The sequence below is a fragment of the Diprion similis genome, chromosome 1 (assembly GCF_021155765.1).
Source record: "Diprion similis isolate iyDipSimi1 chromosome 1, iyDipSimi1.1, whole genome shotgun sequence".
Lineage (NCBI taxonomy): Eukaryota > Metazoa > Arthropoda > Insecta > Hymenoptera > Diprionidae > Diprion > Diprion similis.
In genome coordinates this window covers 8,923,661-8,949,707 of record NC_060105.1, presented here as the reverse complement: position 1 = coordinate 8,949,707, position 26,047 = coordinate 8,923,661, and the positions used below count along the sequence as shown (strand labels likewise).

The 26,047-nt window shown below is 32.9% G+C and overlaps 3 protein-coding genes across 4 annotated transcripts in view; 2 read left to right on the top strand and 1 right to left on the bottom strand.

The window, feature by feature from the left end:
- The window catches only part of LOC124407712 (collagen alpha chain CG42342), a 157,936-nt gene extending 139,676 nt beyond the window's left edge, over positions 1-18,260 (top strand). The window contains exons 12-27 of the mRNA XM_046884136.1: positions 3,103-3,238; positions 3,648-3,736; positions 3,982-4,071; positions 4,157-4,201; positions 4,301-4,327; positions 4,455-4,490; positions 5,158-5,262; positions 5,463-5,507; positions 5,968-6,030; positions 14,098-14,124; positions 14,713-14,766; positions 14,987-15,013; positions 15,408-15,443; positions 16,430-16,564; positions 17,145-17,312; positions 17,617-18,260. Of these exons, the coding sequence (XP_046740092.1) occupies positions 3,103-3,238; positions 3,648-3,736; positions 3,982-4,071; positions 4,157-4,201; positions 4,301-4,327; positions 4,455-4,490; positions 5,158-5,262; positions 5,463-5,507; positions 5,968-6,030; positions 14,098-14,124; positions 14,713-14,766; positions 14,987-15,013; positions 15,408-15,443; positions 16,430-16,564; positions 17,145-17,267 (1,038 nt within the window). The 3' untranslated portion in view covers positions 17,268-17,312; positions 17,617-18,260. The remainder of the gene's footprint in view (positions 1-3,102; positions 3,239-3,647; positions 3,737-3,981; positions 4,072-4,156; positions 4,202-4,300; positions 4,328-4,454; positions 4,491-5,157; positions 5,263-5,462; positions 5,508-5,967; positions 6,031-14,097; positions 14,125-14,712; positions 14,767-14,986; positions 15,014-15,407; positions 15,444-16,429; positions 16,565-17,144; positions 17,313-17,616) is intronic.
- A 1,831-nt stretch (positions 18,261-20,091) lies between these two features.
- LOC124407691 (putative peptidyl-tRNA hydrolase PTRHD1) lies at positions 20,092-22,065 on the bottom strand. 2 transcript variants are annotated; one of them, XM_046884113.1, is made up of 3 exons: positions 21,954-22,065; positions 21,316-21,507; positions 20,092-20,296 (listed from the first exon to the last, which is right to left on the bottom strand). In XM_046884113.1, exons 2-3 carry the CDS (start codon positions 21,499-21,501, stop codon positions 20,126-20,128), a joined length of 357 nt encoding a protein of 118 aa, XP_046740069.1. In that variant the 5' UTR covers positions 21,502-21,507; positions 21,954-22,065; the 3' UTR covers positions 20,092-20,125. The 2 variants fall into 2 exon arrangements, with proteins under 2 accessions (XP_046740069.1, XP_046740061.1); XM_046884105.1 differs by lacking the exon at positions 21,954-22,065 and having other exon boundaries at positions 21,316-21,647.
- A 111-nt stretch (positions 22,066-22,176) lies between these two features.
- On the top strand, positions 22,177-25,463 carry LOC124407679 (peroxiredoxin 1). Its single transcript, XM_046884080.1, has 4 exons — positions 22,177-22,304; positions 23,757-23,899; positions 24,438-24,746; positions 24,886-25,463. Exons 2-4 carry the CDS (start codon positions 23,772-23,774, stop codon positions 25,028-25,030), a joined length of 582 nt encoding a protein of 193 aa, XP_046740036.1. The 5' UTR covers positions 22,177-22,304; positions 23,757-23,771; the 3' UTR covers positions 25,031-25,463.
- The last annotated feature ends 584 nt before the right edge of the window (positions 25,464-26,047 follow it).

Sequence of the window (26,047 nt, the reverse complement as noted above, 5' to 3'; positions counted from 1 at the left end):
CTCACCATTCGAAGAAACTGGTTTTTGGCAACGATGGCAGAAGCCGGGGGATTTCATTTCCGAAAAAGAATCAAATTTGCAAATTAATTTCATGTACTGCTTTCAATCCATTCGCAGGTATATTATTAACTCGTTTAACAGTAATTTCAGAAGTATATCCACTATAAACTTCAACATTTATACAGTCCGATACAACGAATCATTTTTTCTTTTCATCAATTTTTCATAACTCGTGTCGACTTTACACAGGAATTTGAAATTCCGCGAGAAAGAAAACTGCGGTAAATCGAAACAGCAATCGTAACCGGAACCTTTTCTTCGGGTGTAGTTAAATTCATTCATTCATTCATTCATAAGTGATTCGTGATATCCTCGAAATTCCTGATTATCTCGAATGGCTCTGTCGGTGCAAATTACAGTTTATTTTAACAATAAAAAAAAAAAAAGAGATGCATGATGCTTTGAGTTATGCGACAACCTCACGTATCATCTAAAACCCAATTTGAACTTGTTCAGTAATATCGAAAAGTGATGAAAATAAATTCAATATAAATAAAAAAAAGAAAGAAAGAAAGGAAATTAAATCGGAATCTATTTACATTGAGATTCCAAATTTTATTTAAAAAAATGTATGTAAAACGTACTTATACTTGCTCTAAAAATAACGTTGCGACTAGTTAAAGAAAATTTCAAAATGTTGGTGGCAGCAAATGGCACGTTTTCAAAAGGAAAGAAAAAAAGAAATCAAAGACAAAAAAAAAGCAATACGTATCTACGAATATAATTAATTTATTATTAACAGAAAAGAGAAACACGGTATAAGACACACAAATCTCGGCTCAGGCTCACCGTTTTCACCTTCACACCTTCATTTAAATTTAGGATTAGGACATCCGTACTAAATCCTTTCAGAATAACATTTTCTAATATTCGTGTACATACGGCGTAGGTACGAACTAATATTGTGTAATATACCTATAACCAAAGCAAAACGTAAGTATAATTGGTGTTGGTGGTAGAATAGCAAAAACAAAAAAAAAAAAACGTAGATGTAAATTTACTTCGAGGCAAGCCGGACGAACCGCAAACGCAGCTTTGGTGAATATAAGAATTAATAAATAGATGATGAAAAAGATGACGAAAGTGAAGTTTGTTTTAAAAAAAACGATGAAAGTCAGCTCTTTTGCGGATTCACGGCGAGCCTTCTATTATATTAGTTAATTAATTTATTTATTAACACGTTAATAGCTTGGCGATACTTACAACGTGTACGTATAACACGTATATCATGTATCACATTATGTTTATCGTAACAAGTATTGAATAGCTCGTATCCTAGGTAGCTTGTAACTAATTTGTGTTTACGTAGCCAGTAACACCCACTACCTCCTTCTGCGTGTTCACTGTTGGTTCAATCTACTAATCAGTAATCACTAATACCCACTACGGCTTGAGGCTCACAAAACATGGCGACGATACACGCATCTCTGCAACCCTCGTAAGTATCAACTTCCATCTATGTAGCTTTTCTCTCTCTCTCTCTCTCTCTCTCTCTCTCTCTCTCTTTCACTCTTTCGCTCATTTTTCAATTTTTTATTTCACCCTCTTCACTTTACACTTCCTTTTTTTATAAATATAAAAATTGACGTGGATGTGGATTTTCTTTTTTTTTTTGTTTATTGCTTTTCTTCTTACAACCCCTCTTTTCTTTCACGTTCATCGATGCTACGATATACGAACGAGAAGTTGATAAGAATCTCTGAACTTCGATTCTGAACTATATTCTTTTGATTCTACTATTTCAATTTACTCTCATCCACTCTTGAAATCAATGATTAGTCGGGAGAGTTGGAAAGTTTTATTCTCCGTTGAATCATATGAAATTTCAAAATGTCTGATTAACGGACGCTTGTGTGTCGGGTTTTTGAGATTTTATAACCTCATATCGTACAACTTTAACCCCAAAGATCCTCGCAAAACATTCGCTAGTTTTGAGGGGAAAATATTTTCATCGTGTCAAATTGAAATGTGTTATAAACAAATTTATACAGAGAATTTCTAACTCAAAGGTTCATTTAGTTGTTGATATTTTCAAACTTTTCGTGCTTCAACTAAAGAAGTGCCGATTAGATCAGAAATCGGATTTCTTTTCTCACTAGTAACACAATTCTCAGACGTAGACGAAGAAGAAGAGGAATGAAAAATTTCGATCTTACAATTCCGAATGATGATTCAAACCCCAGAAACCTGACACAGCAGCGTTATTAATCTGAGCTTTCTAGTCTTCATTTTTCAAGCTTTAGTTTCAGTGCCCAATAATCCTTAATACATGTAACGCAGTACTGCGAAATCGACGAATGAATTATTATTTAGAGTGAATATGAATACTTTTGACCAATTATTATTTTGTGTTTTTACTGTAGTCTCTCGGTAGTTTATCCATGTTTTTTAAGAACGTAGTTAAAAATTATCGTAACGATCCTATCCTGACAATACTTTGAATACTCTTCCTGAGTCTGAGGCGTTACTCTGAATTATTTTTGCCGCAAACTCACAAGTGCGGGCCGGGATTGAAATTCCAAATTTGAAAAGTTCGAATTTTTTTCTGGCAAAACTTAGAGTAAAGAAATCAAACGTTGACGAAATACCAAAGTTTGGAATGGTCGTAAACCCGAAGCTCTAAAGTTCCGAAAGTGCAAAAATGAGAAAATTTAAAAATCTGAAACATCAAAATTCCGATTTATACTTTTTTTTGCTTTTGATTTTCGATATTTTTCCGCGTCCGCAAGCCTGGTCATTCTGACTATCGGTTTTTTTTATTTCTTACAGCGACTAGTGGAGTAAACTACACCGTGAAAGCATATTTCAAATTTTCGGAATTTTATTCTATCGGAACTTGAATTTTGGAACGTTGAGCCGTCGGCTTTCCGACCATTCGAAACTTCGTTGTTTCATAAAAGTTCAAAATCTTCGCTTCAAGTTTCCGGATAATTTCAAATTCGGAACTTCAACCCCAGCCCACGAGTGCTCAGCACAACGGCAACTCTGAACCCCGTATAAACGAAGGGCCTGGACGGATCTGACCTTGCAGTGTCGTTGTAGGGTTTCAAGGGCGGTAAACCGGAGGTGATTGAACGGGGTTTGCCCGGCGAACCGGGACTTCCGGGACCGAAGGGCGAGAAGGGAGAACGCGGATACCGCGGCGAGAAGGGTGTCAAGGGCGAGACTGCCGCGCCAGGTAGATTGAAGAAAAGCGGGAATTTTAATGAGGAGGGGAAAAGAGGGGAATTTCACAAAGTATCATCACTGCAGTTTTTTCTTGCCGTTAATACCCAAGTCACTCGATTTTTTTTACCCCCTCGTTTCAATACCTTATAAAACCTTATATTATACCCTCGTTATTATTATGCACTATGAGTTTCATCTGAAAACAGGTTCTCCACACTTACTGCAGGCCCGAGGATCAAGCTGCAATGTGCTCTCAGTTTTTCAATTCATTAATATATAAATAAATAAATAAATATATATATATATATATGAACAGATGTAATTTGTCAATTCACTGCAGGGCGAACAAGCTTTGTCACTTATAGTCTAATCCCCGTACGAATATCGAATTTTAATACATTTTCTTCGTTCGTTTCTAGGCTCCAAAGGCGATCTTGGACCTCAAGGTCCTCCGGGAGCTGACGGACTTAACGGCGAGGCTGGAATCCAAGGACCTCCAGGAATGCCGGTTTGTACTTGGGAAATTATTTATTTAATAAATAGTGATGGAAAGAAATTCGTAAATTTTCTTACAACGATTTTATTTCCCATTATTTGTTTCTCTTTATTATTCAGTAATACTGTTAAAATGAATTTTTAGCTATAAGTAGAGAGTCAAGAAGATTGAAGTAATTTCTGGTAGCACAATTCTAATATTCATTTTGGTTTTTTAAACGCGAGAGAATAAACGATGCGTCGTTTCATGGTTTTCAGGGACTCTCTGGGCCGAAGGGTGAAAAGGGTGAATACGGTGACATCGGGCCACCGGGTCTTATGGGTCCCCCTGGATTGCCTGGCCCACCGGTACGAAATTTTCTTTTTGATTTGTTTCTAGTATTATTGAGACCGAAATTGTGAACAATTAACGTGATATGATTTTCGAAAACAGGGCTACCCAGGTCAGAAGGGTGAGAAGGGAGAGAAGGGAGAATCGGTAAGTTTCGGTATCCAAACGCCTTCGTCATTCTTTGTCTAATTCTTTGTGAAATAATTTTTCTTTCTCTTTTCATGTCGCCCTGATTCCCCTCAACAGAAGTACAAAAAATTGAGAAGAAGACAGGTGCGTATATAAAATACAAACACCTTAATGACGAGTAAAAAAACCTGCACACTGTTTAGTTTATCGAAAAATAATCACTTGATAGTCAACTAATTTTCTTCCTTTCTTCTTCTCTTATTTATTACAGGGTGACGGTACCTTCGAAGTTAATGCTGGCGAAGTGGTAAGTCAAAATCAAAATCAATTTTTTTACTTTGAAACAAAAACCATGTAAAACCGATTATTATTATACTAACAAGTGTCACTGAAGCTTATCTAGTTACATGTAACTTAAACAGTCTCTGTAATACAGGAAAAAATTTTAACCAAAAAATCTTCAGTACTTGTCTGATTCTCATTATCAACGGATAATTTTTTTTTTTTTTTTTTTTTTTATGTAAATAGGCTCTCCGTAGACAGTCTGAGTTAGAATTTGGACAACAATAATGCATTTATTACAAAATCGCAATCTTATCGTCTGTATATCACAAGTATTGAACACAAGAGATTTATTTTAATCTCAATAAAAAATCAATTTGACAGACAATTTACAGCGAATTTAATAACTATAATAAATTGAAGTATTATTACTTGGTATTGGACGAACTCCACAAATTTTTTTGTATAAAATATTAAAACACAACTCGATTTTTCTTAAAGTTAAATTGGAACTAAAATTCAGCGTTTGAAATTATTTTCTCAGGCCACAGAGACTTCATTTTAATTACATTTAACTTGACAATGTATAATAACACTTTAAAAAATGTTGTTTTTTAAATCTGGTTTTTATTTCGACACATTTCGTTCGCTACGTCAAACTTCTCGTCAATCAGATTGCAATCTGTTTTCAGATAATGGGCCCACCTGGGCCTCCTGGGCCAGCTGGAGTTCCCGGACTTCAGGGTCCACCTGGAATAAAAGGAGACCGAGGCCACGACGGCGCAAAGGGTGACCCCGTCAGTATTTCTCTCATAACTTCAAACCGTTTCACATATTTCAGAGTTTCGAGCTTTTTTTTACTCGTTTTTGAACTCGCTTGAAGAAATCAATTCGTCTTTTATTTTTTACATGAAACGTGCAACTATATGTATATGGCGTGTATAAGAATTTTCTACGATAGCGGAAAAGTTTCATTCACAATTTTCTTGCTTTTCAGGGCGAAAAAGGAACGAAGGGTGATCCTGGTCCAATGGGACTACCTGTACGTATATAAAACAGTTTGAAATTCCCTGGCAAAAAACGCTTTGCTTCGAAAATAAATATGCACAGGTTTCTTGAGAAGCTAATAAGTTAATAAAATGAATAAATTTTCTATTTCGTCAGAATTGGAGAGAAACAATTTTAACGACGAATTTCTAAAATGTAATATTACAGACTTACGAATAATCGAAATTCTGATTATCTTTTTTCTACAAGCTCATTCGGATTCAATCAAATATTTACATTTCAGTAAAAAAAAGTACGTTACAACTTGTTTGCAAGAAAATTAACAACCTCAGAATTCAAAGTGTATGTAAAATACTTACTTAATCAATTCAAGATTCAACAAAAACTTTTCCATCGGAAAATTCGAAGGAATTTTCGCCAGGGTTTATGAAGTATGTTTTTTCCGTCACTTCTCTTGTTTTACTCCAACGGTTTTATTCTGGATTTGCTCACAGGGTCCCATGGGATTGAGAGGAGAGTCTGGAAGACCAGGAGACACCGGTAAACCTGGAAACATGGTAAGAACCTGGGCCAGCCGCTCCTAAAATCGCCTTAACATTCCTCCGTGAGAATATTTCCTCTCTGTTTACTCGGTTTTTGTCACTATCATTGTCCCTTTGGTTTATTGTTATCCCCGTGTTGTTTTTTTTGCATCTTTTCCACGCAATAACGACACATTTCCGCCGGCTGTAAGCTGAAATCAATACATTAGGGGAGGATGGGGCAAAGTGGGCAACTTGAAATTTATGATACCTCAAAAAATTTCGGGGCAAAGTGGTCCCCCTGAAATTTTTTAAACAACAAGAGATAAAATTAACCACCTAAACTTTTTATTAAATATGAATTATTCGGAAATCATTTATTAGAGTAATTGCACAGCTAATAACGCAAAACCTTTCAAGTTGTGCTTTACTCTCAACTCGTCAAAGTCAAATAATTTTCTGAACTTGAATTTACGATTACTTTTTCTAGAAAAAGCTAGATAATAATTTAACATAATAGTTCATATGAAAACTAAAGATTTTATTCTGATTTTAGGCATTATTTTCTTAAGGGGTCCACTTTGCCCCACCCTTCTCTACATACTTCGAGCATTGACGAAATGAAATTTGACGAAAACTCATAATTATCTTCCGTTTGATAAATAATACAAAACTTTTTGCGGACTTTTTGATACACGGGATTAAAAAAAAACGTTTAAAATCGATCTTCGCGAAATTTTTTCCATTTCTTTTTTTCTCTAAACTGTTATTTATTATCTTTTTCTCCCAAGAATATCTGTCAATTGAATATAAAGCTACATTTCTTTTCAAGATCGACCCGCAATAAATTCATTGAATTCTTACGTAGAATTATTGAGCGGTTGAAGCGAGAAAAAAAAACTGTATAAAAGAAAATATAATTTTATACACAATATACGAGACGAAAATCTCTCAGACTTGTAATCTGACAATTTAATTAGTGGGTGGTACTGGCAGATGTTTTATTAGAGGAAAAAAAATATCAAAGGATACGAGCGAAGAAGGGCCGTGAAAGATGGAATCGACGAACTTACTGTGATCAATGCGTTACAGATTTAATTCGGTCTTACGATTTCCGATCATTTTAATCATTATTACGCATCGAAATTCGGGGACACAATATTAATAACAAAAAAAAACAAAACGAACTCAAAACGGGTATAGTCAATGGGATTGACTAAATTTTATAGTTCGAAATGGGTCGAAAATCCAAAGTTTAAGTCCTTTTTTCGAAAATCGAAACTGAAACGCTGAAAAATACTCGGTATATTTCACTTTTTTTCGATCGTGAAATGATAATCAAACTTTTGGTTTAAATATTAGATATATGTCGAAACTTGATAATTTTTATACAATGCAATGATTTATCGTTTGACTGTAAACAAAAAAAAAAAAAAAAAACCGATGACTAATTCACAATTGCATTGTATCAAACGATTTAATATCACAGCAATTGTTTACAAAAGAGAAAATGTCAATTGACACTAAAAAATTATTAGAAAAAAAAAAAAAAAAAAGTAATCCTCGCATAAAATTGCGAGTGACTAAAAAAATTGTTTTAATCAGTCGAATTGAACAAAAAACGCAGGTTGGCGCGTGGGGATCGAACTAGTTGAACTAACAACTAACACAATACCTTCCACCCATCACCCACCCATCTACCCGTCAAAAGGTTAAAGGCCGACAATATTAACCCAGCGGTTACTACAGACCGTGTAACATGGAGAACTCCCAGCAGAAAACGCACACACCCTCCTCGGAATCGAGACGAATATATAGTTAGAAAATAGTCAAATAACAAAAGGGAAAGTAGAAATAGTTCGTTGTCTTGTTTTTTTTTTTTTTTTTTTTTTTTTTTTAATTTTTTTCCTTTTCATTTTTCAATCCAATTATCGATATGGATAAAATATAATACATAACAATTTACGGCTTACGTGTAATTGGGTGGCACACGTTCTCAGATTTATGTATCCAATTAACTCGGCGGGTTTTAGCTGTATAAATAATTGTACATCTGTTTTTGTTCAAGTATAATATTATAAGGGTGGTAGAACAGTTGGGTAACATTTTACGGGGATTTGATGGATTTATTTTCAATCGTTCCCAGCGTTTTTTTTTTTTTTTTTTTGTGGGGGAAAAATCTTCTCTTCGTTATGTTATATCTGTTCTCCACCCTTCAATAGGATTAAATAATTTTTATCAAAAGGCCGAAGCGATTTAAATGATATTGTTTCGATTTTTATTGTTATCGTACAGATTCGAGAAATAGATATTTCAGAACCACAGTTATCATTTGAAAATCTTGTAAAAACTCCGATAATGATTAGATCCTCTGATTAAATATTTCTGAGTCACGGCTTGGCTTCAAAATTTGCCTCGAATTTTAATATAAATGACTCTTAATTTTTATCGATTGATTTCGACTAAAGAGTGGAATAAAATAATCGTTTTTCAAGACTATTTTCAGCGCCTTTTTTTCCTCATTCTGACAAGAAAGAACTATTGAAAATCGAATCTGAATGAAAACAGACAGCTAATTTTAACGCGTCCATATGCAGGTAGCTGTAATATCGTATTATTAAATTTATCATACATGTATAATTGAATATCGCAAGTGTATAATTTTTGCACATTTTGTATCATTATTTAACGGCGTAATGTGTACGATAAAATATCGTAGTTATAGATTAGATAGCTAAACCGATTAAGACTGTTGATTTTTACTTTTATTGAAAGAACTTCGATTTCCATCACAAAGAACGTGCGTCTTCGAAAAAGGAGAAAAGAAATTTTTCGTCGTTTAATGAAATTGGCAAAATTGTAGTTTCGTAATTTGGAACGGTGGGGCTTCCAAACAAACGCATTCCCAACATTTTTGGATGGTAAAAAAATTACGAAAAACTGAATTCTCTGGTAAAAACAACCGAGAAATCGGTTCTCGTCGGTTTTTCTCCGGACTCGTGACCTCCGTAAAGTTTTCAATGTGTCTTTGAAAATTGAAACTCGAGACATTGAAAAGGTCTTTTAAAATGAGTCTGATATATATATATTTTTTTTTTTTTAAGTTAAAAAACCCTGAACATAAAACTTGAGGAAAATTTGATATTTCGATCAGAGGAATAAAACGCATTGATGCGCAAATTCCGTTAGAAAATCGCTACATTTTTCGACAATATGCTCACGTTTTAAACGATATTCAATCCCTTAAAAGAAAAAAAAAAAAAAAAAAACACAATTGGAAGAAAGTGAGGAAAGGGTGAAAAAAAAATACGAGTGACTGTTATGGGCCTGTAATTATGGTTCAGCATCACAGTGGCTTCAATAAATAAAACTGTACTTATATACATGCATACGTACTCGAAATATGGTGAAATCTCTTATTCGTACATGAATTTTGGTGATAAAATTTACACAGCGTCCAAATGCATCATATAATATAATATAATATAATAATATTACGATAATATTATGATAAAAAATTTAAACTTATTTTCCTCATTCAAATATTCTTAATAACAATGATAATAATAATAATAATTGTAATAATAATAACAATAGTAATATTAATTACGGTAGTAACAACAATAAAAATAATAATAATAATCACGGTAATAACATTAATATTAACATTAATATATCGATGTAAATAATATTGATCTACGTAATATAGGTATATACATAATAAAATAAAAACGCCACGGTATGTTTAATATTTGAATAATCGTGAAAAAAGGAAAAGGGACATATAAAAAATTATTCATACGTAAATTTATATATGAATATATATATATATATATATGCATACCGCCAATCAGCGAGTGTAGCTTATGACACGTGTTCATTTTCCACACTTCGGATGTGTCCGCAATTTCATAATGTTTTTGAAAATTTTGTTTGTTCAATTACACGATCCGATGTTCGAGTGTTAAAACGCTGAAACGTTGTTCATCGTAGACGAACTTAACAATAATATCCTGAAATTCGTGTCAAGTCACGGTTCAAGTTTTTTTTTTTTTTTTTTTTGATCTCCGTTTGGAGTCAGGTTTTTTTTATTAACATTTTCGAATGGTCGGATATTCCGTAAACACAAGATATTGTCTGAGTGATTATTTGTTCATCGCATTATCACGATAATGTGTGTCACACGTCATATCACGTATTGCATAACATTACACACGTCATATCACATCGCATCATATCATCTCATATCATTCAAAAATATATTACACAAATTCTTACTCACGTACAACGAGTGTCACTCCGGTCATTGATCGATTATCGCGATTCATATTTTCATCGTTTTTAAATAAATAAATGCGGACGGTGTCGAGCTGCACGATCAGCGGTTGGCTATTCATTTGTTTTTTTTTTTTTTTTTTTATTGTTTAGTTGCAATTTATTTCAGGACAATTTATCCTCGAGATGAAATTGAGATGAAAATTCAAATATATTTAAAAAATATATTTTTTTTTTTTTTTAAATATATAGTAATTGACGCACATTCAACGATACATCAATATCTCTGCATTTAGTCATCGTCTCACTTAATCGATACAAATGCCCACGTAATTGAAAAATCATTATTCGATCCACCGAATGTAGTTTTTTTTTTTTTTTTTTTTTTTTTAAATTATTTATACTTATTTATTATATACATTTATAATTTATCGAGCCAAGTGGAGAAAAATAGTTCTTCTAACACTATATAAATTATGTAATTAACCCCTGGATGAATATATTAATTATGTACAACGATATAAATATATACATAAGCGCGTATAAATAAATACATGTAATAAATATTAATCATATTGATCGGTGAGCCGCGAGATTTTCGCATGAATATTTTAGAAATGCGGTCCCTCGTAAAAAAAGTTATTTATAATAATAACAACAACAACAAGAACAATAATTTTCGATCGCATTTAAATCGCTATGTGTCATATATCTACATCTCATATTATACCAACGCGTAGAAATCATTGGGCATAAAAAAAAAACCAGGGGCGGGGGGGGGGGGGGGGAAATATTTTCCGGAGATTCTCTTGTAAACGTTGTAAACGCATTATTGCCGATAATAGACGAATAGGCTATGATGGTACTTATACGTATAGCTAATCTCGACTCTATCCTGCATACGACGTACGTCTTTGATCGGAAAGAGTAATTATTTTCTTAAACGTAAATTTAAATAAATAATAATGGATTTTCATCAATTCCCTTTTACATACGTACGTACGTACGTACGTATTATTCTATAATATGCATAAATAATACGTGTATGCGATTTCACTTGTATGTATACGGTGTATGTACGTATAATATGTATTATGCATAATGCGGCGTGTATAATTATTAACCAAAGTGTTCTTATTCTTAGCAGCTGCCGATGCAATATCCTTATAATATTATATACTTGTACATAATATATAAAAAAAAAAAAAAAAACAAGAACAACAACAAGAAAAAAATTTTGAAATTAAAAAATTAAAAATACACACACGCACATTACTTGCAAAAATAATACGTGCATATATTTAGAATGGCTAATTAAAAATAAATCGGCGTATCATAGAAAATATAGACACCTAGTATTAATAGGCTTACATTATAAATGTAATTTTGGTCAAGTAATATCTCGTGAATTATATATTACATTATGTAAACACGCGATAAGGTGGCTCGAAGATCATCGATATTGTTATTCATACACGGGATTCGAAATATTTTAGTTCTTAAACCCGGAACAAAAATTTTTAAATTTAGGCTTGCTGTTAATAATTGATTAGAATTTATTTCTGTTTTTTTTTTTTTTTTCTTGCTTTTCTTTTCAATTTCAAGGCAGGATGTCACGATCTTAGACATTGTTTTTTGATTTTAGTTACAGCCAAAGTAGACGAAAAATTATTTTCATATTAATCGAACAGTTTTCTGAAATCTGAGAATTTCTATGGAATAACTGAAATTTCAATATATGGATGAAATTCACAGAAATATTCCGTCGGTAAAGCTGTAAGAATAAAACCAAAAATTCAAGTCTGAAGTTGGAATAAAACGAAATTTGTGAAATGAGACTGTTATAAATTTCCGAAAAATTGGCTAAAATTTTTTAATTGCACGTCACAGCGCCACACTGAAAAAAAAAAAACAATACGACACGGCTTGCGAAATTTGATTATACATAAAAAGAAAAAGATGAGTAAATGGTACAATACGTAATTGTAATAGCATAAATAGAAATTAACAACTTTGCGAGAGAATCTCTGAAACAACATCGGCACTACAGATTGGCAAGAAATCGTGAAATCGAGAAGTTGAATGCCGATTGTGTTCCAATAAAATAACGCCGATTGGAAATACAATATACATTGTATAAATATATAGTGATAACAGAGTGATGTAATTAATTATGTTAGCCACTTTTTTATATATTATATATTATAATCGGTAATATATATGTTTATCCTGAGTTAATTACTTAAGTACTTAAAGAGGTAATTTAAGGTAACGTAATAACATAACAATTGCGATTGTAATAATAATAATAATAATTGGCGTTGATCATTATTGTTATTTTTACTATTATTGTTATTATCATTATTATTATTATTATTATTATTATTATTAATACTGTAGTTCGGTGAAACTGCGTGGATCGATTTCTAGCAGTTAAAACTTGACCGTGTATAATTAATATTATTGTTATTATTACTATACATATATGAGAATACGTGAAATCTAATGATAATCTTATTAAAGAATCGTATATGTAATAAGAACTTGTAAGATATTTAAAACACGACTTAATTAATGTATTGTAATCAGATTACTGTAAACGCACTAAGATTATTCGAGGATAAGTTGATGACGATGATGATGATGATGACGATGACGATGACGACGATGGTGACGATGGTGATGATAAAATGTTATAAACGCAACTGCTAGTAGTCTGCTACGGCTAAACTAGAAACGGAGCGTTATGATATACATTATACATACACGATATATATATATATATATTATATTATATATTATATATTTGTTAATAATTAAGGCAGCGTTCCGTAACCATCTGCAGAAATGTCCTTGGAAAATTAATTAAAATCACTAACAAACTTTTGTTTTACGATATCCTGATTAATAAACAGAATGTGCATGTGCCTGTGTCCTTTGCTTTCATTATCTATAAACGCCCTTTGTCAAAGCTTCGTATCCCGATGACGCGGTGGATATTTATATTATGTGCATGTAAATATGTGTATACGTATATAGACACATATATTTACATACTATATGTAGAACGCTTTTGCATTTTGTTCTAGATAATCGAGAGACCTTGATTTTTCATAATTTTTCTAAATATATATTTTTTATTTTCGTTATCACTTTCTTTCCCACCATTTTTTAAATTCTAATTATACGTATTGTGTTGAATTAAATTTATAAATTAACACGTGTTAATTTGCTGCGACCACATGAATTGTTGAAATTATTTTTCTTTTTTCATTCACATCCACCGGTTTATTTTATTACATACATTGTCAGACATTTTCAAGCAACTTTTATAGCATGTGACTTCAGCCTCGTGATTTAATAATCTTAAAAATATGTCAACGAAATTTCTCAACCAATCATTCGTCACGGAATGAATTTCGAAACGATTTGTATACAATTTTTTTAATTGTCTAATTTTTTTTTTTCCTTTTCCACTGAAAAACATTTTTTTTCTCTATGATACAATATACCTATATATGTCACATGCGTATGTATACATACTCGTATGTATAATATATGGGTATTATATCTGCGTATAATAATACACGCAATAAACATGTTTATTTACTATATATTACGGTAAAAAAAAGAAAAAACAAAATCCAAATAATTATAAACATGTTTATTCAATTTTTTATTTAAAGATTCAATTCTTGTTATATGATACATACTTTTTCCCCTACTGTTTTCCCATTTTACTTTTGGTGTATGTATTCCTTTTGTTTCTCTCGTTTTTGCCACTCTTTAATTTTCATCAAATTTGATTTCATTTCATCTCCCTTTCAGGGGCCGGCAGGATTAGACGGCATGAAGGTGAGCGGGAACATTTTTATATACATCGATTTATCACGCGCCAGTAATTATTTGGCGAGAAAGAAATTCCTAGTTTACTCTTATTTATTTTCTTATATCTTCATTTTCGTAAGCGTGTGTGCGTGTGTCCTGTCTTCTATACACATTTTTTTTCAATTTCCTTTTTACTTCAAATCAATTAACATTCTCATAGAAAATAATTCACCAGCTGCGCACCGTGATGAGTAATTTTTTTTTTTTTTTTTTTATGATTGTTTATTTATTTATTTATTTTGTTCATGTCTAATCATAAAATCCAAACATTACAGCTAACAATATTAACGATTAACGCAAAAATTAATTCTGACTAACTCGAATATCACATTTATCGCAATATATATACATATATATATATATATATATATATATATATATATATATATATATATATATATATATGTGTATAGTATAAAATATCAGTCAAATCATGCAGGACGAATAGAAGGGAAATTTTTTCTCGAACATTATATACGAAGGAAATTTCATTTCACTATTTACGATTTTACCATTTGAACACAGCTACTATTCACACTTTTTATATTATTACAGGGTGCACAAGGCGAGCCTGGCACGAAGGGAGAACGTGGAGACCCAGGACTGCCTGTGAGTATTAAAATAACTTTTTATTCCAAAACTTTGCTGAACTTATATTAAATCGACGATTTTTCTAAAAAAGTTTGCCGGCTTGAACCGAATTTCTTCGTTTTTTTTTTACCATGTTTTTACCGTTTTTTACAATCAAATGAATCAGAAACCACCCATCCATGCATATATATGTCAATATAAAATTAATATCAATTTTTTTTTCTCTACTTTTCCCCAGGGAACAGATGGGATTCCAGGTACTGAGGTATGGTGACGAAACATTGCACAAGTACATGTATACAACTACTTTAGTGCATTAATTGGAGAATTTCGAACACTTAGTTAAAAAAAAAAAAAAAACAAAGAAAGAAGTCAAAAATTAGTAGTTAAACATTTACCACATCATCGAAGCATCTAAATTCTCTGCCTTTGTCATGCATGCCGAAGGACACAGGCTTTAAAATATTTATACAGTTGGTTAAAATTTCTCCTGCAGAAATGTGCCTTTTGTTTAATTAATTAACACTGCTCCAATATCCACGATTATTATAACTAAAATGTTCAAATTTTTGTTTTATCGTATATATTTTTATTTGTAAGTATACTTATATGTTTGTATGTTTTTTTTTGTTTGTTTTTACGCTGCGTGAAAATTACAGGGACCAAAAGGTGAAAAAGGCACCACCGGCCAGGCTGTGAGTATTCAACTGACTATAAATATTGATTGTTTTTTATTAATTTTATCATTTATCAACCTAATTTGTAATGTAAAAAAAAAGAAATAGATACCGCAATTAACGGTATGGTGATAATTAATTATTGATCACAATTGTTCGCTCTGCGAACGTGATAGAAGCGTTTATCCTATCCTTGCGAGATTAATCGATGAATCTTTTTCATGATGTATTTAAAAGTTAACAATAAAATACTTTACTTACTTTAATCTCTATAAAAACAAAAACAAAAAACAACAACAAAAAAAAACGGAATCTCAGTATTTTAGCGCCTATACAATTTCACAGTATAACAAATCGATTTTCACCTATCTGCAGAGTCAAATTAGTAAAATTCAGTCTAAAGGAAACTGACATTATTTTTCCGTTTCTATAATTGACTCTGTGCAAACGGAATTTATCTAAAGAATCGAAAAAATTTTATGTAAGAAAATATTTCACGCTGCCACCAACGATTTGAAAAAGAAAAAGAGAAAAAAAAGAACAACTAAAAGAAAGTTTCAAAGTACGTGATACGGCGACGTCAGAATCATGACTAATATATATGTATATAAAAATTTTGAGATTTTTTGAACGACAAGAGAATTATAAAGTTGATTGATAAAAATCAAAACTATGAACGAAAAATCCTTCTGCATTTCGTTATCATAAAATTGACAAAAGTTTCGAATCCTTTTTTTCGATAATATATATATATATATATATTATATATATATATATATATATCCATCTCCGAAAGTATAAAAACAATTTTCTGCACATCTTAAATTCCCGAAATCCATTAATTTATAATTTATGACGATATTACACACCTAGATAAAAATGCACAAACTTTTGTTACAATGCCTGGCCTACTTGCACGCCGCAACTGCAGTACGTGTCTTAACTTTAATCTTTCCCAAAAACTAACTCAAACTCAACTTATGCTTCTCGCGCTGTGTCCTCAGGGTCCACCAGGTAAGCGAGGAAGGAAAGGCGACAAAGGTGACAAAGGAGATCAGGGTGTTCCTGGACTCGATGCTCCGTGTCCTTTGGGAGCCGATGGACTTCCGCTTCCTGGATGCGGCTGGAGACCATCCAAGGTACGAATTCCCACATTTTTTGATTTTTGATCTCTTATGCTTTCCGTTTATTACTCGTCGATCGAGATTTGTTGCGTAAATAACATATCCGGTGTATGCTACTAATTATTTAGGTTCTCCAACTTCACCCAGTTTATCACGATCTACGAAAAATTGCATGGCTTTGTTAATTCTATCCTAGTATTTTCTTTTCAGCTACAGATCGGTGGTATAAAAATATATTCCGATAACAGGATTTCAATCCGACTCCTTAGATTCGAATCATTAATTTGTGGGAAAAAAAAACAAATTTCCCAGAAAACATTTCAACATTTGTTATATACAAGTTCTCTGATTATTTTTTTTTTTTTACTTGAAATAAAAAATCCACTATTTCTCAGTAAAGTCCAAGTTTCGTAAAAAAAATTTCTACAAATTGCATGCAAGATTTGATTAATTATTATCGCAGCTTGAATGCGATCAAACTGATTTCAAGGAATGATTTCTATCGCCTTCCACCCTCAGCAGCCTGCGTGAGGTAGTTTCTATCAGTCAGGGGATTTGATCCTTGTGTTTTGGAATTATTCCCTCCTGTGATTAGGAAATGATGAGCACGCCAGGACCCGCGCCTGACGGTCCTGAACCAGCGGAAACGGATTACGAGGAACCGGAAGAAGAGTACGACGATTACCCAGACCAAAACGGGAATATGGCAGAGAAATAAATGCTCATCACGTGACTCACATTCCTCCCAAACTAACGTGACCTGGTAAAGTTGAACCCCCCGCACTTCCGGTGCCGCGATATTTGTCGTGTTTTTCTCTGTTTCCGTTTTGTCATCCTCCTCTCACGTTCGCAACTTATTTTGCGATTTTCACTAACAATCTTGGGTGCATGCGGTTTGTATAGATAATATTATAGAGAAGAAGAAAAAGGAAAAAACGGTATCGATTCCCAGAGAGGTTGAAACGCGGGTTTTTTGGTTTTTTTTTGTTCTCTCTTTCATCTTTCGTTTCAGTCGAGGCACAACAGCTTGTGGAAATGGCGGGAATAGTAATCATTTCGGATTGCAGAGATGGAGATCCCGAAGGCTTCACGCGATCCTGGATTCTTCTTCGAGGATATGAGCCAGGCGAGGAAGAGACCGCCAGGATTTGATCATTGCTACGAATAAGAACAAATTTTTTTTTTCCTCTTCAATAAACACGCATCATAATTCAACAATGATGAATACGTATCCTATAATAATTATTATTCCATTTCTTTAACTTCTCCTATTAAATTTCTTTTCTTTTTTTTTCACAACGTAAATATATACATATTAAAAGAATAATCAAGTCAATATTTAATTATTAAGAACATCCTATTCATAAGTCTTGTAAATAAATGTACTTACAGTGTCTAATAGCAGCGCCAACTATGCGTGTACATAATGATAATAATAGTTATTGTAACATAACAATCGTAATGACGATGAGAATAGCAACATTGAATTATGATGGTAATTATAATAGCAATATCTAAAGTTATTCATTCAAGTTTCGCTAAATTTGAATGAATATTAAATCGAAGAGGCTTTAACCAGCTTATGGCCACATTTAAAAACTCCTATGCATAGGTGATGCTGATTTGACAATGAAAATAATTTATTACAATAATTATTAATTTTTTGCAACTGATCATTGTACTCATGTACAGTTTATCAAGGAACATTGTTACGTACATAGTTAAAATATTATATTATAACTTGTATAATTAGCAAGTAGGAAAAATTAATCATATATTGAAAAAAAAAATATATATATACATATATATATATATATATATATATATATATATATATATATATATATATTTATATTACGTATCTAATTTATAAACGACGGAATTTTCAATTGTCATTGTATCGTGTATAGGTGAAACTGTTATTAGTATATAACAACATACAGTTATTCCGATCAATTAACAATGCTAAGAAAAAATTAGTATAATTATTTACTTTCATAGAGCACAAAAAGAGAAAATTACACAACGTCGGATGAACTTTCGGGAATAAACATAATCACGCACAATAATCCTACACAAGCGCAAGCGAATTTCATCGGTTATTTTATCATTGTGGCAAGTAACATTCTTTACAGGATTAAATTGGTATAAAGTTATGTAATGATAATCTTTAACTTTGCCATTTATCACCGCAAAATGCAGATAACGATAGCTTTAAGACTATTAGGGAAAATATTCCTTGTACACATGTCAATATTATATATATATATATATATATATATATATATATAAACATACTACTTATATTAATACATGTAATTTATATGTTATTATAACATATACTCTGTACACAAATAACCGATTTTCCACGTAAGGTACATACCTGTATACGCTTACGCAGTTTTAACAATTTCCACTGCGTTATTATTCTATAAATAAAAAGTTTATCTCACAATGTGCAGCAATCCTCTCTGGTTAACAGGGCACTGAATATACGGTCAGAGTATCTCGTCGTATGATGCGGTCATATTTTACAAAGCTAGATATTTTTTAACATATGATTTTGAACGAAAAAGCGACTTGTTATTTATTTACGTAATCCTCGTTCAACGCATGCACATTGGAGATGGCTTATAATCTCGAACATATGGAACAACGTCAATTTCATCTTGATTTTTGGAATATTTATTCGAAAGAACTGAACTTATGTACATATAAATCAAATTTGTTATAAAAATACTCTCGATGGCATGCGTGTTGCGTACAATGCGTAGAATATATCTGAAAAAAGGAGACGAGACAGAAGCTGAAAAGAACTAATTTACGTTTGTAAAATTCCATAATCTAGATTCTAGCTCATTCCCAATTCTCGATATCTGAAACGCGCGTCATTGATCTCTGCCTTAACTCAGCGAACCATCAACCAGGTCATTTCCATCGGGAAAGATTATCACTCTTTGACCGAAGTGTCCGCGATATATTTGGATCGGAATAACTGAATTATAATATTGGCGAACCGAGTTACCCGGACCTTCAATAAAATTATTAATAATCAATTCTACGCTCTGCAAAGGTCCACAAATACCGATCTGTCGCATATATAATTCTATTATAATTTTAAACAAAAATTTTTACAGAGAAAAACAAATTTAAAATAATATTAAATTATAGAAATGCGAATACTATAGAAAAATCGTAGACAATAAATAATTTTAATTTATACTGTATACTATACACATATTATTATATACTATTATATATGTCTAGTTCTGAAAGATTCGAAACGGGAAAAAATTTGTCCAATATTTATTGGCACAAATTCTACACCAAACGATCAGTATTTTCCAATTTATAAAATCATGATTTATAATATTTTGCTAATATTTTATATTTCGACGAGTCATACCATTAGCACATATTAATAAATACGATTATTAAATTGATTGATAAATTGAATTGATTTTAGATTATTCCCCGGACAAAACACAAATACCAAGAAGTATTTTCTAATTGTGAGAAAAGGTAATAAAATGTGCCTTTGCTGTGAGTGAAAAGAAATTATTTTATTGCATCAAGCTACTTAAACAATTTAAATTTCTTAAAATAAATTTGAATTTCATCTTTTGGATACGGCTTTACAACTAGACAAGTAGGGATGTTTTCCGGCTGTTCTATCCAAAGCTTGTGCTTGATGTCGTTTTCGTCCAAAGATTTTTTCAAATCCATTAAACTGGAATCGTCTGGAGCCTGGAACAAAAATATGTTTACAACAGTTGATCAACCGTTATCATCGTAAGATTGTTAAGAGAGTTGTGCAAGTAAACAATCATTTAATAAATGTGTACATTAGTATTATTATTAAATTTTTCATTTTTTCAAACGAAATGTTCGAATCAACACTTTACGCCTACGACCATAAGAGACAAAATGGGACAGAACTGCTGCGTCATCGTGCAGTGGTGTGGACATTTATACGAATGTCTCACTAACTCAGGAGATATTTGAATAAGTCGTCTTCCTATTATGCAATTTCGTGATATGATGCGCGCAATTATATTTCCGTCATGAGAAATTTCAAATGTCCACCGCAAATGCATTGCGGTATTAAATTATAATGAATCAAATTAACTTCCCACGATACCCGGCATGCACTCGCTAAATATGGCGAAATATCTGCAACTCGCAATTCAGGCTCTGAAGGCCGTGTGACACACGGTAATTCGTTTCGATTTGAAATTAACCCCACGCGATACCAGAAGTTAAGTTTCTTTTTGAAAAAATTCAGCCTGAGCGATTTGAACGAGACATCCCTTCGACAAGTTCCAATTTTGGCCACTGAGCAGCGCCAAGTGCAGTTCAGAATGTTACAACTTGGAAAACTGGGTGGGGGTCAAAACTTGGGAGGGTGAATATTGCAAATGATCGATATATCGAAGTTTCAAACATGCGAAAATGAAATAACGGAAGTTGAAATCTCGATTTTCGAAAGTGTCACTGATTAGAATGACTACCAAACAGTAACACTTTAAAAAATCAAGATTTCGAAGAACTTAACTTTCGTTAATTTATTTTCACAAGTTTGAAATTTCGATATATCCGCCATTTGCAATATTGACCCTTCGAACTTTTGATCCCTACCCAGAAAACTTCCGTAGATTTTAAAACCTGCAACTGTTTGTTGCGAAATGAAAAAAATGAATGTATACATATTGTATTAACTACATTAGAGTTGCAGAGGAGTTTATAGGCCGGTTATTTCAATTTACCTGTAAAACCACCTTGTGCATGTTGTCTAAATCGGCGAGATAAGCTCGCGTATGAATATCATCGTGAAACAAATGCGTAACGGCCGAACACGCGTGACAAGCTTGCGCAATCACAGCACCGACCGGCCAACTCATAGTTTTTATCAAATCTTGACGAACCACGACATACTGTATAAGTTGAGACATTATTATCTGTAAATGAGAGATTATCTAATTCCGTATGTGCAGCAGCCAAACACACGATACGCAAGCAACGAAATGTTCACGAAATTAAAAAGATAAATATTTTTACGGCGCTTAAGATTATTCTTTAACCTCGGTCGATAAGTATGGGTTTTCAGTTAAACTACCCACTATTCCTCGGAATTTTCGCGCTGAGAATCATCATTTTATCTCCTAAGAAATAATGACAAACTCTAAAATGATTCTACATGTTACGTTCAGGGATATGAAAAAACTAATATAGATGAGTTGGCAATTTTCAACACCAGCCGCTGCTGAAAACAGTAAAAAACTGTCAAACTATGCTAAGGTAGAAAAGCGGCCAGTATCGTAAACCGATGCGAAATAATTTTCACCAATCATGTAAACAATATACGATTACATAAAGTGAATAAAATTTGAAAATTACTACTGACATTTAGGTTATGTTACGGATCAAAGGCATGCAAGGCAAACGATCCTGCAACGACACAGTCAGAAAACTTGGAAAACTAGTCAAACGTTTTGTCGATCTGACAACAGATGGAGTTCAGGAGGCAATTCGGAAGCTGGTGGTTGAACGTAGCCGGAAGTCGATACGCGCAGACTCGTCGCCGCTCTCTAGCCTCTCCGTTACCCAACCCCCCCCCCCCCCCCCCCCCCCCCCCCCTCTTAGGGCAACAACTTATCAGCATCTGCCGGTAAGCCGGCAACATTGCCTAAGTATTTGCTTCATTCGTGCCGAATAGCTCGAGGGATCAGTTTGTGGAACTTCAGCTCTAAACAAGGTAAGTAAAAATGAACGAACCATTACTGAACGATTAACTTTGAACCTGTTGGCACGTACGTAAGACAAATACGTGCGTAATGATATTAACTGAGTGCTATCGTCTAAGCGGATTTTTTTTATTGAGTTTTTTTCTCTCCGCATGTGCTTGAGAGAAGATTATTGCGAAGGATTGAGATGAATCTGGCTCCTTTCACCGTCCGTTACGTGGACAGCCTAACGGTCGCTAATCATTCCAGACTATGTCGGTGTATCGCATGAATTCTCTGGAATCTTGCGTTATTTCTACACAACGTCATATCTTCCATCGACGCGCGCGTATCTCTTGCTCTGTTACATCACGTAGTTACGCGATTTGCCTTGCTTGTTGTACGTAGCGAATATTCCCGCCTTTGTCCGACTACGATTATTGTTTTTTTCCTATCATTTCGCGATAGTTTCAAGGTCCGTGTTTGTTACGATACGTATTCTCCTCGGTCCAATTGTTTCTGTTTCTTGCGTACGTATCCTTGTGCTGCCAATCGATGGTTACACAACTTTGTGTAAACCGGTCGCTACACGCGGTACTTATTTCAAGTTTTATTGCATCGATTATTCTTTCCCATTGGCGTGGATTATTAAGTATTCACCTAGGTCTTATTTGTCGTTTTTGCCAGATACACTCTGTGAAATATTTATTAATGAATTCGATTATGCCACGTTCACAGAAGACTCTTGATTGATGGGTCATGATAATTCAACCGGCATCAAATTTCTTGATAGAAAGTACTAGAAGCATTACATCAGCCACATCTATCATAATATGAGTTGATAAAATTGAACCTAGGCATTTGATCCTGAACTATTTATGGTTTATAAATTTTTGTATAACTGGTTTTCTATGTTTGCATGCAATGTTCGTCGATTATTCATTGTTCTTGAATTAATTGAATTATTCAAAAATTCTAACTTAATAATAAGGTTTTTTCAGTAATTCTTGTTCCTATTTTCAGTAATCCATTATTCTTAATTTCTTCTTATCTGTCACGTATACTTGCACTCGTGCAAATATTTTACAATCGTATTGACAAACGGATTTTATATAATTTTGCCTTAACTGTACATAAGTGGTCATTATTTCTACAGACTGCTCTAAGTAATCAATCTTGTATAGTTTCTTGCTTTTAGCATTTACTTTTATTCCATTGCCATTACCTTGTTCTAATGACTATGTAATTTTTTTTTTATCTATCAGTCACAGTGACTAAGCTATAGATAATATTTTAATCTCTCAAGTCACTTGGAATTTAGTGTAGTCTTACCAGTATCATAGTCAATGACTGAAATCGATTCATCTATGATAATTATCTGTTGCCATGTTTTTTTTATTCCTTAATACATGTAACTTTTATTTTTTTCCAAATGGAGTATTAAATTCAGAACTTCATTTGTACATTTGTTTGTTCATTGTTAGTATACAAACGCCAAAATGCCTGCTCTCCAAAAACCAGCACCTGCATTCAAAGGGACTGCCGTCGTTGATGGTCAGTTCAAGGATATCTCGTTAGATGACTACAAAGGAAAATATCTGATCCTATTTTTCTACCCATTGGACTTGTGAGTATATAATCAATTGAGTCGTTAATGAGCAAAGAAGGGATGGTGTTTGCTTATTTCAAAAACATGCAAAATATCAAAACATCATCCACTAACAGCACTTTTACTGTCATTCTTTGTTCAAAATATTGTTCGATGAAGCCTAAACAATGCTACCATCTTTTCCAGGAGCAAAATCTACTAATAGTATATTTGTTGAACAAAAATACTTTTAATGAATTTAAGAAGTTATTAAGTAGAAAATATAATCATGCTTATGTTCTGTTTTGTGTTACATTGCGGCCATCTTAATCTATTCATGTTACTACATGACTTGCACATTTCCATTAACTCATGGAGCCCATACACTAAATGTTCCTTGTTTAAACGAAAACTTTCTATGCATTTTGCTACATCTAAGTGTGTAACATGATTCAACTTCATGTAAAATATATTTAATTTTTTGTTTTTTTTTTTCACCTGCCAATCTACCAATAATTCTACATTTCTTTTTTCAATTATCGTCTTGGATATTCATTTAAACCTATATTTTCCACAGCACTTTTGTCTGTCCAACGGAGATCATTGCCTTCTCTGATCGTGTCGCTGAATTCCGAGCTATTGGATGCGAAGTTGTTGCTGCATCTACTGACTCACACTTCAGCCACCTTGCCTGGATCAACACCCCACGCAAGCAGGGAGGTCTTGGAGAAATGAAAATACCTCTGCTCGCTGACAAGAGCTTGAAAATTTCTAGGGATTACGGTGTCCTTGACGAAGAATCTGGCATTCCATTCCGTGGACTTTTCATCATTGATGACAAGCAGGTTCTACGACAAATAACCATCAACGATCTCCCCGTTGGGCGGTGAGTATCATCCTAATTTTTAAGAATTTTTCCTATCGTAATTAAAATAGCATTACAGTGCCATTGCTCAATGTAAACTCTAATCTTGATGGTCAAACTGCATACAAGCTGGAAAATTTTACTGTATTTTTCTGTTTAGATCTGTTGACGAAACACTCCGTCTTGTACAAGCATTCCAGTACACTGACAAATACGGTGAGGTCTGCCCTGCTGGCTGGAAACCAGGACAGAAGACTATGGTGCCTGACGTCAAAGAATCCAAGCAATACTTCAAGGACTCGTAAATCTCTGAAGATGACGGGGATTTGTCACACGGTGTTACTCTCATGGCATACACAAATATAAAATATTTTTCTCTCTCTCTCTCTCTCTAAACCATGGGAGTATACTTGGATGACTTATTGACTATTTTGATTACAAACAACTTATTATTCCTATTTTGTGTATTCCAGTCTTAAGTTGATGAAAAACTTGTTTTTAAGTAATATTTTTCAACTTGAGAAAAAAAATTGTACTTTCACCGATGAAAACAAATAACCACGCACCCGCAAAACTATTCGTCATAATTGCCTTTTTGTCCTATAATTAGCGTAAAGCCTGTAAAAGGCATTTTTGTAGTTCAATATTTATGTATTTTGGCAATATATTACGATTATAGTGTGCAACTGATGCTGAGTCATAGCAGCCTTTTTTTTTAAATAAACTATCATTTTGTAAGCAATTGTTTTTATGCGTTGTCACTAAGATTTAACCTTTACTTTTACTTCGTTTAACTAATTATTGTATATTCATCCTTAAATTTTATTACACAACATTGTTCGTCGTGCCTTGTCATAAACACTTTGTAAATCTTATTAAGAATATCAGGTTTTTTTAACGCAAAATGAATAGAAGTCACGAAATTTTACGAATGGAATGTAAACTCAATATACATGAGTGAATGGTGCAATCGTGCCATGGCACTATCAATCCAATAGTGCACTAAAATTATTTTCGCTCATTTCGTATTTTACTACTCGTATTGTTGCTAGAAAACTGCAAATATATTCATTGTTCTGTTTCAATCTTAATCGACGGTTTACAAATGTCTGATATTTTCGCATTCGAAAGCAACCTCATGCTAAACGTTTGAGCGCTTCTGACGATTCGCTCCTAAACTATAGTTGTCGACATCAGTGGTGAAATACTCGACCCGTTAGAAATATTTCGAATGTTTGGGGAAGGTGATAGCCTCTGTGTAAATATTCAATATTTCTGAAAATGCTTCAGTCACTGCCAAAATTCTGCACATGATTTCTGCA

Coding starts and splice junctions, on each gene's coding strand:
- LOC124407691 (XM_046884113.1), bottom strand. CDS start 21,501: ATGTCTCAACTTATACAGTATGTCGTGGTTCGTCAAGATTTGATAAAA. Junction 20,297..21,315: donor TGCACAAGGTGGTTTTACAG/GTAAATTGAAAT, acceptor TTTTTGTTCCAG/GCTCCAGACGATTCCAGTTT.
- LOC124407679 (XM_046884080.1), top strand. CDS start 23,772: ATGCCTGCTCTCCAAAAACCAGCACCTGCATTCAAAGGGACTGCCGTC. Junction 23,900..24,437: donor TTTTTCTACCCATTGGACTT/GTGAGTATATAA, acceptor TATTTTCCACAG/CACTTTTGTCTGTCCAACGG. Junction 24,747..24,885: donor AACGATCTCCCCGTTGGGCG/GTGAGTATCATC, acceptor TTTTCTGTTTAG/ATCTGTTGACGAAACACTCC.